This window comes from Ranitomeya variabilis, chromosome 5 (genome assembly GCF_051348905.1).
Source record: "Ranitomeya variabilis isolate aRanVar5 chromosome 5, aRanVar5.hap1, whole genome shotgun sequence".
NCBI classification, from domain to species: Eukaryota; Metazoa; Chordata; class Amphibia; order Anura; family Dendrobatidae; genus Ranitomeya; species Ranitomeya variabilis.
The window spans coordinates 629,926,678-629,940,994 of record NC_135236.1 but is presented as its reverse complement, the minus strand read 5'-3'; the positions used below and the strand labels follow the sequence as shown (position 1 = coordinate 629,940,994).

The following is a 14,317-nucleotide window of genomic DNA, read 5'->3' as shown; positions in this document are numbered from 1 at the left end:
ACAAAAGCCTCTGATGTCCATATCTTGATGATTGATTAAATGATTGCCTTGATATTTGATGTCATGTAGATCCTGTGTAATCCAAGCTGCATGAGCTTGATGAATTTATCTGTCCATATTCCCAAAAAGATAATCCATCTGAAGAAAAGAAAGATCCACACGGCTCTCATCAGGGCTGCAGCTCTTCTTTGTGTGAGAGACGATGGGAGGGTGAATCACTGAGCCAGGGGGAGGAGAGCGCAGAGCTGACATGAGCACATTCTCTGGTATAGACTGAGAAATCTACTGGATGACAAGTCTACCCTCTAGTGGTCAATTGCAAAAAATGCTGAAAAAAATTTAAGGTAACAAGAGAATAGTAATTTTGTTATTCTTTAAATGAGATAAATCAGTTTAGTGACTCTTTTTTATTATACTTTGTGTTCTTAGCAAAAGGACTTTGTAGACAGTAACAAAGACCACTGCCAATATATATAAATTGCACATTATCCATTTGACTGTGTTTAAGATCCCGAGAATGTTATAGATCTAGTTACTAGAATTATTTTGCACTTTTCCTTTTAATTTCTGTTAAAAGATCTTTGAACAACCTCTTTCAATAGCTCAGTGTTGTTGTTTTTTTACATACAACCTCCTTGGTGTCAAGGCATAATTAGAGAAGAAATGAACAAATTGACTGTATGTGAACACTTCAGCTTCTATTATAACCAGACCCAGATTCTTATGGGGCGAGTGACAACACTAGAGTGTTCTGTGATTCTAGTTCCACTTATACAGTATATCAGGATGCAAGACAAATAGTATATATCTTTTCCACATTAAATATATATATATATATATATATATATATATATATATATATATATATATTTATTTACTTTTTTGAATTTTTAAAATAACAATAACCTAAAAAATAAGCTTTCACTGCTTCTCCAGATGTTTACACAATGTGTGTGATAATAAAAATAATGCAATGAAGGTTCAAAATTATAGTGTTATTTCTTTTACATTCCTTCAGTACCAATTAAAAATTATTCCTTTATAAAAAAGAAAAATTATGCACATCAACCTGTCTCTGAGTTTTCATATATTTAGACAAGGTGAGCGACAATACAAATAACACATAAGGGCTTTAACATTAAGGAATCATTTCCCATTTCTTCCCCTTGTAACAAGCTAGGAATATTAGATTAGTTAAGAAAAAAACACTGTTAACCCCTTTCTGACATCGGACGGGATATTATGTCTGATGTCAGTATCCTCCGCTTTGAGGTGGGCTCCGGCGGTGAGCCCACATTAAAGCTGGGAAATGTCAGCTATTTTGAACAGCTGACAAAGTGCCCGCAATAGGCGCGGGTGGAATCGCGATCCGCACGTGTCTAATAACTAAATGCTACTGTAAATCTCAGACAACTAAATTTAATGCGTGCTTCCGGCCATTGGGCCGGAAATACTTGCACCGTTGACCCCCATAACATGTTCGGGGATCATCGGTGCATTGTCATGACAACCACAGGTGTTCTTGAGACCTCTATGGTTGCTGATTCCGGATTGCTCTGAGGGCCACCCTGTGGTCGGCGCTCATAGCAATGAAGGTAATTCTGCTACATAGAGACGATCTGAGCATCTCTCCTATGTAGCAGAGCCGATCAAGTTGTGGCAGCTTCTATCCTTCCATGAAGGCTATTGAAGCTTGCCAAAAGTAAAAAAAAGAGTTTAAAATTATGAAAAAAAAACATAAAAGTTGAAATCACCCCCCTTTTTGCCCCATTCAAAATAAAACAATAAAGATAAAATCAAACATGGGCATATTTGGTATCGCCGCGTTCTGAATTGTCCAATCTGTCAATAAAAAAAGATTAACCTGATTGCTAAATGGAATAGTGAGAAAAAAAATCAAATGTCAGAATTAGTTTTTTTGGTTGCCGCGATATTGCATTAAAATGCAATAACGGGCGATCCAAAGATCATATCTGCACAAAAAATGTTATTATTAAAAATGAAAGCTTGAAACACAAAAAGTAAGCCCTCAACCAATTCGAGATCACAAAAAATGCAGTCGCTACGGGTCTAAAAAAATGGCACTTTTTTTTGCATAATTTGGATTTTTTTTTCACTACTTAGATAAAAAAGAACCTAGACATGTTTGGTGTCTATGAACTCGAAATGATCTGGAGAATGATAATGGCAGGTCAGTTTTAGCATTTAGTGAACCTAGCAAAAAAGCCAAACAAAAAAACAGTGTGGGATTGCACTTCTTTTACAATTTCATCGCACTTGGAATTGTTTTCCCATTTTCTGTTACACGACATGGTAAATCCAATGGCATCGTTCAAATCTTCAACTTGACCCACAAAAAATAAGCCCTCACATAGTCATATTGACGGAAAAATAAAAAAAATATGGCTCTGGGAATGCAAATGAAAAACAAAAACGAAAAAAGGTCCAGTCATGAAGGGATTATATAGTTCAGAAATAAAAAAAAACTATAAAACAAGATATGGCAGCCAAGACAATAGAAACAAGTTTGTGAGTGTCCATTTGAAGCAAATAAAAGTGATGCATGGCACAGTTTCACAGCACTATGTTGATTTAATCTTTAAAGGAATCACAGCACCCATTATATGAGCCTTCACTCTCTTGTAAACTACATATTTCTACATTGAAAAAAAAGATGTCACTGTATCACTGAAGGAATCATATTTTATCTAAATTTCTTCACTGCCACTCCTCCTCTGCAAGAGCAGCTTGGAACAAATTGTGGAAAGATGATATGGAGTCAACAAATTGGGCAAGAATATTGGATAAAGTTTGATTTTTTCTGTGATAGATTCCTTTTCAATGCAGAAACAATGACCTCAGATGTAAAATACATAACAAACCTATCCACAAACTACCAATAATTATTTATTAGTTGACATTGTAAGCTGTTAGGGCGTAGTAGCAGATATCCTACTTAACGCTAAAGTTATGAGTGAACCAAGTGCTACTGTTTCTTTTTAATCAGTGACAAGTTAATATATCAATACCAAATAATAGTAAAAGCATTATTTATAAACAAATATAAATAACACTTACAGAGAAGAATCAAATTTAGAACTCAGTGTGACTGTGTAATTTGGGTAGACTGACTATTACAAAACATATATTGCACTTTTGTCAATGAATTAAGGCAATATGCTAAAAATATCATAATTTGAAAACTTACATCATTAGCATCATTTGATGAATTCCCTTCAGATGAGGCTTCTTGACATATATCCTTTAATTGAGGATAATTTAGAGGCTGCACAATACTGAAATCTCGCTGCTCCAGGGCTGGAGGTAAATTAGGTTGGTAACTCTGCCCCTGGGATCCTGGAGGAACCATCCTGACCTCCATGTATTTTAAGGTCCCGTCTGTGTTCAGGTACAGAGCTGGATGATACTGATCTGTGTAGGATTTGGATTGGGATCCATCAAGAATACAGCAACTACTGCTGTAATCATAACTGTTCTTCCTCAGACATTTCACCAATAATATCATGAAGGTGACAAGTGACACTAAGCTGATGGCCACTAGGGAGATGATTAGATACAGAGTCATATCTGATGGGGATTTGGAATTAGTCAAGAAGTCTCCAGATTTTGGTCTTTCCACTATAACCTCATCTGCTATACTGAGAAGTACAGTCACTGTGGTGGATAATGGAGGAGTCCCCTGATCGCTGATAGAAATGACAAGTTGTTGCTCCATGTTCTCAGTCTCCTGTAATCCTCTTACAGTTCTCACCTCTCCTGTGAGTTTGGACACTTGAAATGAGGAATAACTGATGGGGTCAATGAGAGTAAACACTAACCAGGCATTGTGACCAGAGTCCAGATCCACTGCGGACAGTTTTGTCACCAGATATCCAGCACTTGCAGACTTGGGAATCCTCTCATGGACAATGAGGTCCTCAGAGTGCTCTGGATACAGCAGAGAGGGGGGATTGTCATTTGTATCCAGAATAAAGATAAAGACAGCAACAGTGGAAGACAACTGTGGAGATCCTGAGTCTTCTACCTTTATGATGATTTGCAATACCTGGATCTGCTCATAGTCAAAGGATCGCTGAGCATATATATTCCCATCATTAGAATGAATATACACAAAGGAGGATACAGAGGAGCCGTCAATCTGACCCTCAACTATGGAGTAAACCAGATCAGAATTAACCCCCTCATCTAGGTCAGTAGCAGATACTGTACATAGAAGAGTCCCGGGGTCACTGTTCTCCTTAATGAAAGCATTATAAGTAGACTGCGTGAACACTGGAGCATTATCATTAATATCTGACACCCCGAGGGTGACGCTTGTTTTACTGTATAGAGGAGGAGACCCTAAATCAGAGGCTGTCAGCTCTATAGTGTATTGGGGGGTTTCTTCTCTATCCAGTTTCCCATCTGTGACCAATGCATAACGATTCTGATGCAATCTTATTTTAAAAGGCACATTTGGTGATAAACTCAGCTTTATCTCTCCATTCTTTCCAGAATCCTCATCTTTTAATTTAATATGCCCAATAGCAATTCCTATTGGTGTGTTTTCTGGAATTATATTTAGAACTGTGGAAAATGTAATTTCTGGGGAATTATCATTAACATCTTCAACTTCTATGTGAACTATGCAGTTCCCTTCTAATTTTGGAAAACCTTTGTCTTCTGCCTTAATAGATAATTCATAAAAGTTTTGCTCTTCAAAATCCACATGTCCTAAAATAGAAATCTCCCCATTTTGCTCATTTAGAGAAAATTTCTCTCTAGTAGATTTCGATGTGTGACCATCAAAAAAAAACTGAATTTCTCCATTTGCTCCGTCATCCTGATCTGTCGCATTTAATGTTAATATCACAGTATTCAGAGGCAGATTTTCCCTAATGCTGATTTTATAAACTGACTGATTAAAGACTGGAGGATTATCATTAATATCTAATACAATGATTGTTATTCTGCAGGTCCCTGATCTGACCGGTTCTCCTCCATCAATAGCTGTCAGAATGAGGTGATGTTCTTGTTTTTCTTCTCTGTCTAAAACCTTTTCTAGTATCAGCTGAGGGATGAGCGTTCCATCCTTACGATTCTTCACAGACAATGAGAAATAAGGATTTGTATTCAGTGTATACTGACTGACACCATTCACACCGACATCTAAATCCTCTGCAATATCTAATGCAAATCGAGCACCAGGAGATGCTACTAATTCTGTGATTTGAATAATTTGATTAATGGATGAGAATGTGGGAGAATTATCATTAATATCCAGAATCTCTATTTCTAGAGTAAAAAGCTCCACAGGATTCTCAGCCACAACCTCTATCTGCAGTAAACAGCTGGGACTAGATCCACACAGGCTCTCCCTATCAATCCTGTCCTTCACAACCAGCCCTCCATTTGCCTGATTTACACTGAAATATCTTTGGTATTTCTCAGATCTCAGATGTATCCTGCGCTGAGAGAGCTCTGCAAGTTTTATCCCCAGATCCTGAGCTACATTTCCTACCAATGTCCCCGGCTCAGACTCCTCAACAATAGAATAACGAAGCTGCCCAGAGACCCAGCCCCAGCTACACAGGAGAAAGGAGCAGACTACTTGCCATTTCCAGCACGGACAAAAGCCTCTGATGTCCATATCTTAAATGATTGTCTTGATATTTGATGTCATGTAGATCCTGTTTAATCCAAGATGCATGAGGGTGATGGATTTATCTGTCCATAATCCCAATAAGATAATCCATCTGAAGAAAACAAAGATCCACACGGCTCTCATCAGGGCTGCAGCTCTTCTTTGTGTGAGAGACGATGGGAGGGTGAATCACTGAGCCAGGGGGAGGAGAGCGCAGAGCTGACATGAGCACATTCTCTGGTATAGACTGAGAAATCTACTGGATGACAAGTCTACCCTCTAGTGGTCAATAGTCAGAAAAGCATCTGAGAAAACACTAAATCAGAAATCCTGAAAGATTGATATTTGGAAAATGAATCTATTTGTGTTATATCCTACAGTATATCAATTTTTTTAGGTATTATTGAATTATTATTTTGTTTAAAATTTGATGTAAAGAGCCCTTACAATCCTACTACCTTTTCTTTCCCTTCAGCTCCTTAAATCTGTTATGCATAATGAAAAATAAATATTGATAAGTAGTGTTGAGCGATACCGTCCGATACTTGAAAGTATCGGTATCGGAAAGTATCGGCCGATACCGGCAAAGTATCGGATCCAATCCGATACCGATACCCGATACCAATACAAGTCAATGGGACTCAAGTATCGGACGGTATTCCTGATGGTTCCCAGGGTCTGAAGGAGAGGAAACTCTCCTTCAGGCCCTGGGAACCATATTAATGTGTAAAATAAAGAATTAAAATAAAAAATATTGCTATACTCACCTCTCCGAGGGAACCGGCAGCGTTGTTTGCTTAAAATTCGCGCTTTTCTTTCCTTACGTGAAGTCCCGGCTTGTGATTGGTTGCGTGCCGCCCATGTGACCGCAACGCAACCAATCACAGCAAGCCGTGACGTAATTTCAGGTCATTCAGTATTTTAAAATTACGCTCCGGCTTTGTGATTGGTTGCGTCGCAGTCACATGGGCGACGCAACCAATCACAGCAAGCCGTGACATAATTTCAGGTCCTTAAGGATTTTAAAATTACGTCCCGGCTTTGTGATTGGATGCGTCGCAGTCACATGGGCGACGCAACCAATCACAAGCCGTGACGTCACGGGAGGCTGGACACGCGCGCATTTTAAAATGCGCGCGAGTCCAGCCTCCCGTGACGTCCCGGCTTGTGATTGGTTGCGTCACTGTCAACCAATCACAAGCCGGGAGGCTGGACACGCGCGCATTTTAAAATTCGCGCGAGTCCAGCCTCCCGTGACGTCCCGGCTTGTGATTGGTTGCGTCGCTGTCAACCAATCACAAGCCGGGAAGCCATTTTAAAATGCACGCGTGTCCAGCCTCCCGTGACGTCACGGCTTGTGATTGGTTGCGTCGTCCATGTGACTGCGACGCAACCAATCACAAAGCCGGGACGTAATTTTAAAATACTGAATGACCTGAAATTACGTCACGGCTTGCTGTGATTGGTTGCGTCGCCCATGTGACTGCGACGCAACCAATCACATAGCCGGAGCGTAATTTTAAAATACTGAATGACCTGAAATTACGTCACGGCTTGCTGTGATTGGTTGCGTTGCGGTCACATGGGCGGCACGCAACCAATCACAAGCCGGGACTTCACGTAAGGAAAGAAAAGCGCGAATTTTAAACAAAGAACGCTGCCGCTTCCCTCGGTAAGGTGCAGGCTGCGTCGGAGAGGTGAGTATACCAATATTTTTTATTTTAATTCTCTCTTTTACACATTTTTACATTAATGTTGTTTCGATACCGATACCCGATACCACAAAAGTATCGGATCTCGGTATCGGAATTCCGATACCCGCAAGTATCGGCCGATACCCGATACTTGCGGTATCGGAATGATCAACACTATTGATAAGTCATAGATATGTTTAGAATGAAAATTAAAAGGTTATATATACCAAGTGGCATAGAAGCAATACAATAGAATTTTTTAAAAAGAATAAGAAATATGTCCTCAGTACTAAGTATGTATATATATTAACAATTATCTTAATAGATCGTTGTTGCAGGGATATGTTGCAATACATTGCATGTGTAGCACGTTACTACTATGATCATCATCAGGCGGCTATTCAGATTTAAAAATATTTAATGGATTTTGTATGATATGAGTGCAATTCAATTTCACATGTATTTGAGTTTTATTTTAATTTGCATTAAATTCCAATCTATTCGCTCATTTCTTATGTAAATAATTTTTTACCAAAAAAGTTTTATGAAATGATAAGATTTATGCCCTTGATTACTTTTTGCTGTCATTCGTGCTTTAATGTGCCAATAAATTGGCTACTCATACTTTAAATAATGTGATACCATGTTTAATTGGCATAAGAACTTAATATGCAAATTACGAGACTCTTTACCCATTAATCAATTGTTCTAAGTCCTCCTGTCTAGATAGGAAATAGGAATCCAACAAGTTTACAGTCGTTGCTAATATTATTTTACCTTTTTACATTACGCTTCCATTAAAAAAATATCTTTGAAGACCCACGTTCCAATGCCAGATGAGTAATCTATGTCACATAATTTTGTGTCGATGTTGATAGTATAATGTTATAGGGCACTGTTACTGTTTGCACCAAATTCATCTTCCATTTGTGCATTTTTAAGTCTATTTTCTATATGTTGACATAATTTATGGTTCTTAGATATTGTCATCTAATTTATCATTTGCAACTTTTCAGTAAGTTGCAACATTTGTCATAAATATACTCTAGTCCAAGTCTGGAGTGATTTATGTACTTCAGGAATGTTTTAGCAATTTTTGCGACATTTTCAAAAAGATGCAATTTTTTTGCTTTTTAAAGTTGCAAAAATTGTTGCAGACAGAAATAAAAGACCAGTTTTGACTGCACAAAATTCATAAACCATGAGCACAATTTTTATGAATTTAGTGCAATTGATGTCAGCTAATGACATAAGACAACCCCCTTTCTCCCCCCGCAAATGATAAATCGGGCCCCATATCTTTTACTAGCTAACTAAAGGTATATAGAAAACACATTTTATAAACCTTCTAGTTCCATAAGTTAAAGATGCTGAGGTTCTTCCATGTTTCTTTATGGATGGAAATGTATTACAAATTATCCAAATAAAAAAATAATTCTACACTGGATCCGATACAATTACCTATTATGATTTTATAATTTTTAATCATAATTGCCTCATTTACCAAATTTAGACTATTACTTTACATAACATCATAAATGGCCCACTATGTAAGTACCACATACCATCACTGCCAGTAAGAGAAATATCTTCTGTCATAAAATGCAAAAGCAAAAAAGGATGCAGATGATTAAATTATAGGAAAATGCTCCTACATTTGGTGAGAATTGACCATTATCCTAATAAAGTTTTGAAAAGCTTAACCCTTAAAGAGGTTCTCTACTACTCAGACAACCCCTTTTCAATCAGTATTATTTCCCTATGTGAATTAATATCAGTTACTGTATACTCACCTATGGTGTGGGCTCCTTTCCCGCAATGTTGGCACATGCTCTCCCGTTGTTATCAATATCATGCGAGCTCTGCGGCAAATCAGTGGTTACTTCTTTCTCATTTCCTTCGGCCAAAACTGACACCCAAAAAAAGTTAGAGCTGTTGCTGCTCTCTGACCTCCTCTGGATGCCAATTATGTTAGAAGCAAGTGAGAGTGAAGCAGCCCATTAGCAGCTACTGATGGGCTACAGACAGAGCTGGACTGGCCATCTGGCAATTCCAGCAAATGCCAGAAGGGCCTGTCTGGTCGTTGGCCTCCTTGCCTGCTATGTTGTTAACAGAATTGGTGTTTTCAAGACACCCATACTGTTAAGAACTGTGATGAAGCACAAAGTTGCCGACTCCGTCACTTACCCCATTAGGCCACCGGTATCATTAGAAATATTGGTCTTGTAGTAAATCTTGCTTTCCTCGATGCGGGGTACTATTAGTAATATATCTCATCTGGTGCTTGGGGACAGTGACAGCATGGGCTTTTGTGATTTCAAGTGCCAGGGATGAATTTCTGGCCCAGTCTGTACCTGGCTACGGGGATTGAGTGACATAACAATATCACACAAGCTGCAGGAAAGCTTGTGCCATCATTACTAGAATGGTGCCAGCATCAGAGGTGAGTATAGCTGTTTTTATTTTACATAGAGGAACTATGATGTTTGAGAAGTGGTTGGCCAAGTAGTGGACAAACCCTTTAAACAAATTAATTAGGAGAAATGTTTCTAATAAACTAAACATCTTATACTACAAGCTCCATCTGCACAGACTTGTATGATTTTCAAGGTGCATTGGCTCGTCTATTTAGGTAAAATTGCCACAGCTCATTACAAATCAATGAGCAGATGCCTGCAGAAATAGCATAGGCGTAGCCCACCAAAGTATAAAGCACAGTGTGTCTCACGTAAATATTACCTCATCTGTGGTGGGGAGTTGTGTTATACACCTGATAAAAAAGTACATTGATTCAGTGTAATATTGAATTTTAAATAATAAGATATTCACTGCCATAAAAAAGGAACCATGTTTTAATATTGAATCCAAAACAGCAATCAAAGCTTCAAAACTCTCTTTTTATACTTTCTTTTCTGTGCAAATCGAATCATGACAAAAAATAATAGAAAATATGATTCAGAAATTATTTCGGAAACAGAATATAATCAGGTTCACGTACCGTATAATAGCTCAACAACAAAGAGTTACTCAATATTGAGTTGTTTATCAGTAAAGATTAGAAAGAAAAAAGCTAAATATTTAATATATATAATAAGGTGAATATTAACACTTCCAGAAAAAGGACACTATAGTACATCCTTTGTTAAGTCTCTGCATATGAAGCAGGCTCAGTGGCTGAGCCTGCACGCTCCTTAGGAATAGTCAACTGCCTTTTAAAGAAGGCATCTGCCTGTAACTGCAGCGGATTGAACAGATTTACTGTAATTTAACCATTTAAAAACTCCTGTAAATTTGTGACAGCAGTATTTAAATTACATAATTGTCATTGCATGCATATTTCAGCTCCAATGTGCCCGAAATATCCAGATCAACATATCAGTAAATTCCATCATGGTATTTCTGTGAGAAAAAGTTAAGCATAAATTAAAAAAAAAGAAAAGGAAACAGATAAAAGTTTGAATCAACCCCATTAAGAAGTAAAGAAACATTAAAAAAATTAAGAAGCAAACATATTTGGTATTAATGAGTTATTAAAAGTATGATCTATGACAATGTAACATTAATTAATCTAATCTAGGTAAACTCAGAATAGAGAAAGGAAAAAAATAAAAATTACAGTTCTTTTTGGTCACAGCAACTCCACAAAAAAGTGAGAAGAAGTCATCAAAACATCTTATTTACCTCAGAATTATAAAATATAAGCTCGCCAAAAAGTAGCTCTCAAATGGCTCTACTGACAAAGAAGTGAAAGTGTTATGGGTCTTGGAAAACAGTAACAACTTGCTATTCCTATAAGTTTCTAAATTGTTATTGACACTAAAATAAAGAAACAAAACTATAGAAGTTTAGAATTGCTGTCATTGTACTGATCTGGAAAATCATACTGCAGGGTCATTTCTGTAGCGCAATAAAGCCATAAAAGCAAAAACAAATGTGCAATGGCACATTTTTTCCAGAATTATAAAATGAATGGTGTCTTTCAAAACTACAATTAGTATCCCAAAAATCAAACTTTCATACAGCTATGCTAGCAAAAAATATCACTATTGTAAGAAGGAAAGAAAAAACAAAAGCGCAAAAACGGAATATTACCATGTTGGGAAAGGGTAATTTGTAAGCAAATAAGAACAGTTTTTAGGATTAATAAAGGAATTAATGTAATTGATTCAGTCAATAAAATGCCACTGTAAAATAAATTCAACAGACGCAAACTCCTTTAACAACGCAAGTTTTATAATTTTACATCATATTTGTTTCATAAAATCAACCAGCATGTTAGTAAGCTAAAATATTAAGACTTACATTGTTTGAATCATTTGATGAATTCCCTTCAGAAGAGGCTTCCTGGTATACATCCTTTAATTGAGGATAATTTAGAGGCTGCACAATACTGAAATCTTGTTGCTCCAGGACTGGGGGTAAATTAGTTTGGTAACTCTGCCCCTGAGATCCTGGAGGAACCATTCTGACCTCCATGTATTTTAAGGTCCCGTCTGTGTTCAGGTACAGAGCCGGCTGATATTGATCTGTGTAGGATTTGGACTGAGATCCACCAAGAATACAGCAACTACTGCTGTAATCATAACTGTCCTTCCTCAGACATCTTACCAATAATATCATGAAGGTGACAAGTGACACTAAGCTGATGGCCACAAGGGAGATGATTAGATACAGAGTCATATCTGTTGGGGGTTTGGAATTGGTCAGGAAGTCTCCAGATTTTGGTCTTTCCACTACAACCTCATCCGCTATACTGACAAATACAGTCACTGTGGTGGATAATGGAGGAGTCCCCTGATCACTGATAGAAATGACAAGTTGTTGCTCCATGTTCTCGGTCTCCTGTAATCCTCTTACAGTTCTCACCTCTCCTGTGAGTTTAGACACTTGAAATGATGAATAATTGATGGGGTCAATGAGAGTAAACACCAACCAGGCATTGTGACCAGAGTCCAGATCCACAGCGGACAGTTTTGTCACCAGATATCCAGCACTTGCAGACTTGGGAATCCTCTCTTGGATAATGAGGTCCTCAGAGTGCTCTGGATACAGCAGAGAGGGGGGATTGTCATTTGTATCCAGAATGAAGATAAAGACAGGAACAGTGGAAGACAACTGTGGAGATCCTGAGTCTTCTACCTTTATGGTGATTTGTAATACCTGGATCTGCTCATAGTCAAAGGATCGCTGAGCATATATATTCCCATCATTAGAATGAATGTACACAAAGGAGGAGACAGAGGAGCCGTCAATCTGACTCTCAACTATGGAGTAAACCAGACCAGAATTAACCCCCTCATCTAGGTCAGTAGCAGATATTGTACATAGGAGAGTCCCGGGGTCACTGTTCTCCTTAATGAAAGCATTATAAGTAGACTGTGTGAACACTGGAGCATTATCATTAATATCTGACACCCCGAGGGTGACCCTTGTTTTACTGTATAGAGGAGGAGACCCTAAATCAGAGGCTGTCAGCTCTATAGTGTATTGGGGGGTTTCCTCTCTATCCAGATTACCATCTGTGACCAAAGCATAACGATTTTTAAGAGGTCTGATTTTAAAAGGCACATTTGGTGATAATCTCAATTTTATTTCTCCATTTTTTCCAGAATCATTGTCTCTCACATTAATAAATCCTACAACATCACCAGTAGGTGCATTTTCCGGAACGTTGTTAGCCACTGATGTAAATGTAATTTCAGGGGGATTATCATTTATATCTTCTATTTCCACTTGAACTATGCAATTTCCTTTTAATTTTGGAAATCCATTATCTGTGGCCTTAATTGACAACTCGAAAAAATTCTGTTTTTCAAAATCTAAAATTCCATTTAAAGAAATCTCACCATTTTTTTCATTTAGAAAAAAATATTGCCTAGCAAATTTAGATGTGTGATCACCAAAGGAGAACTGAATTTCTCCATTTGCTCCGTCATCCTGATCTGTCGCATTCAATGTTAATATCACAGTGTTCAGAGGCAGATTTTCCCTAATGCTGATTTTATAAACTGACTGATTAAAGACTGGAGGATTATCATTAATATCTAATACAACGATGGTTATTCTGCAGGTCCCTGATCTGGCCGGTTCTCCTCCATCAATAGCTGTGAGAATGAGGTGATGTTCTTGTTTTTCTTCTCTGTCTAAAACCTTTTCTAGTATCAGCTGAGGGATGAGCGTTCCATCCTTACGATTCTTCACAGACAATGAGAAATAAGGATTTGTATTCAGTGTATACTGACTGACACCATTCACATCAACATCTAAATCCTCTGCAATCTCTAAAGCAAATTGAGCACCAGGAGTTTCCAATAATTCAGTGATCTCAATAATACGATCAATAGATGAGAATGTGGGAGAATTATCATTAATATCCAGAATCTCTATTTCTAGAGTAAAAAGCTCCACAGGATTCTCAGCCACAACCTCTATCTGCAGTAAACAGCTGGGACTAGATCCACACAGGCTCTCCCTATCAATCCTGTCCTTCACAACCAGCCCTCCATTTGCCTGATTTACACTGAAATATCTTTGGTATTTCTCAGATCTCAGATGTATCCTGCGCTGAGAGAGCTCTGCACGTTTTATCCCCAGATCCTGAGCTATATTTCCTACCAATGTCCCCGGCTCAGACTCCTCAACAATAGAATAACGAAGCTGCCCAGAGACCCAGCCCCAGCTACACAGGAGAAAGGAGCAGACTACTTGCCATTTCCAGCACGGACAAAAGCCTCTGATGTCCATATCTTAAATGATTGCCTTGATATTTGATGTCATGTAGATCCTGTGTAATCCAAACTGCATGAGGGTGATGAATTTATCTGTCCATATTCCCAAAGAGATAATCCATCTGAAGAAAAGAAACATCCACACGGCTCTCATCAGGGCTGCAGCTCTTCTTTGTGTGAGAGACGATGGGAGGGTGAATCACTGAGCCAGGGGGAGGAGAGCGCAGAGCTGACATGAGCACATTCTCTGG

General features: G+C 38.1%; 1 protein-coding gene across 15 annotated transcripts in view; it reads right to left on the bottom strand.

The window, feature by feature from the left end:
• LOC143776637 (protocadherin gamma-C5-like) overlaps nt 1–14,317 on the bottom strand; it is a 671,321-nt gene that overhangs the window by 245,465 nt on the left and 411,539 nt on the right. For 2 of the 15 annotated variants that reach the window (XM_077266210.1, XM_077266227.1), the window contains exon 1: nt 11,641–14,221. The exons of the other annotated variants lie outside the window; for them this stretch is intronic. In XM_077266210.1, the coding sequence (XP_077122325.1) occupies nt 11,641–14,082 (2,442 nt within the window). In that variant the 5' untranslated portion in view covers nt 14,083–14,221. Of the gene's footprint in view, nt 1–11,640; nt 14,222–14,317 lie in introns of those variants that run through there. 15 annotated transcript variants of the gene reach the window in all.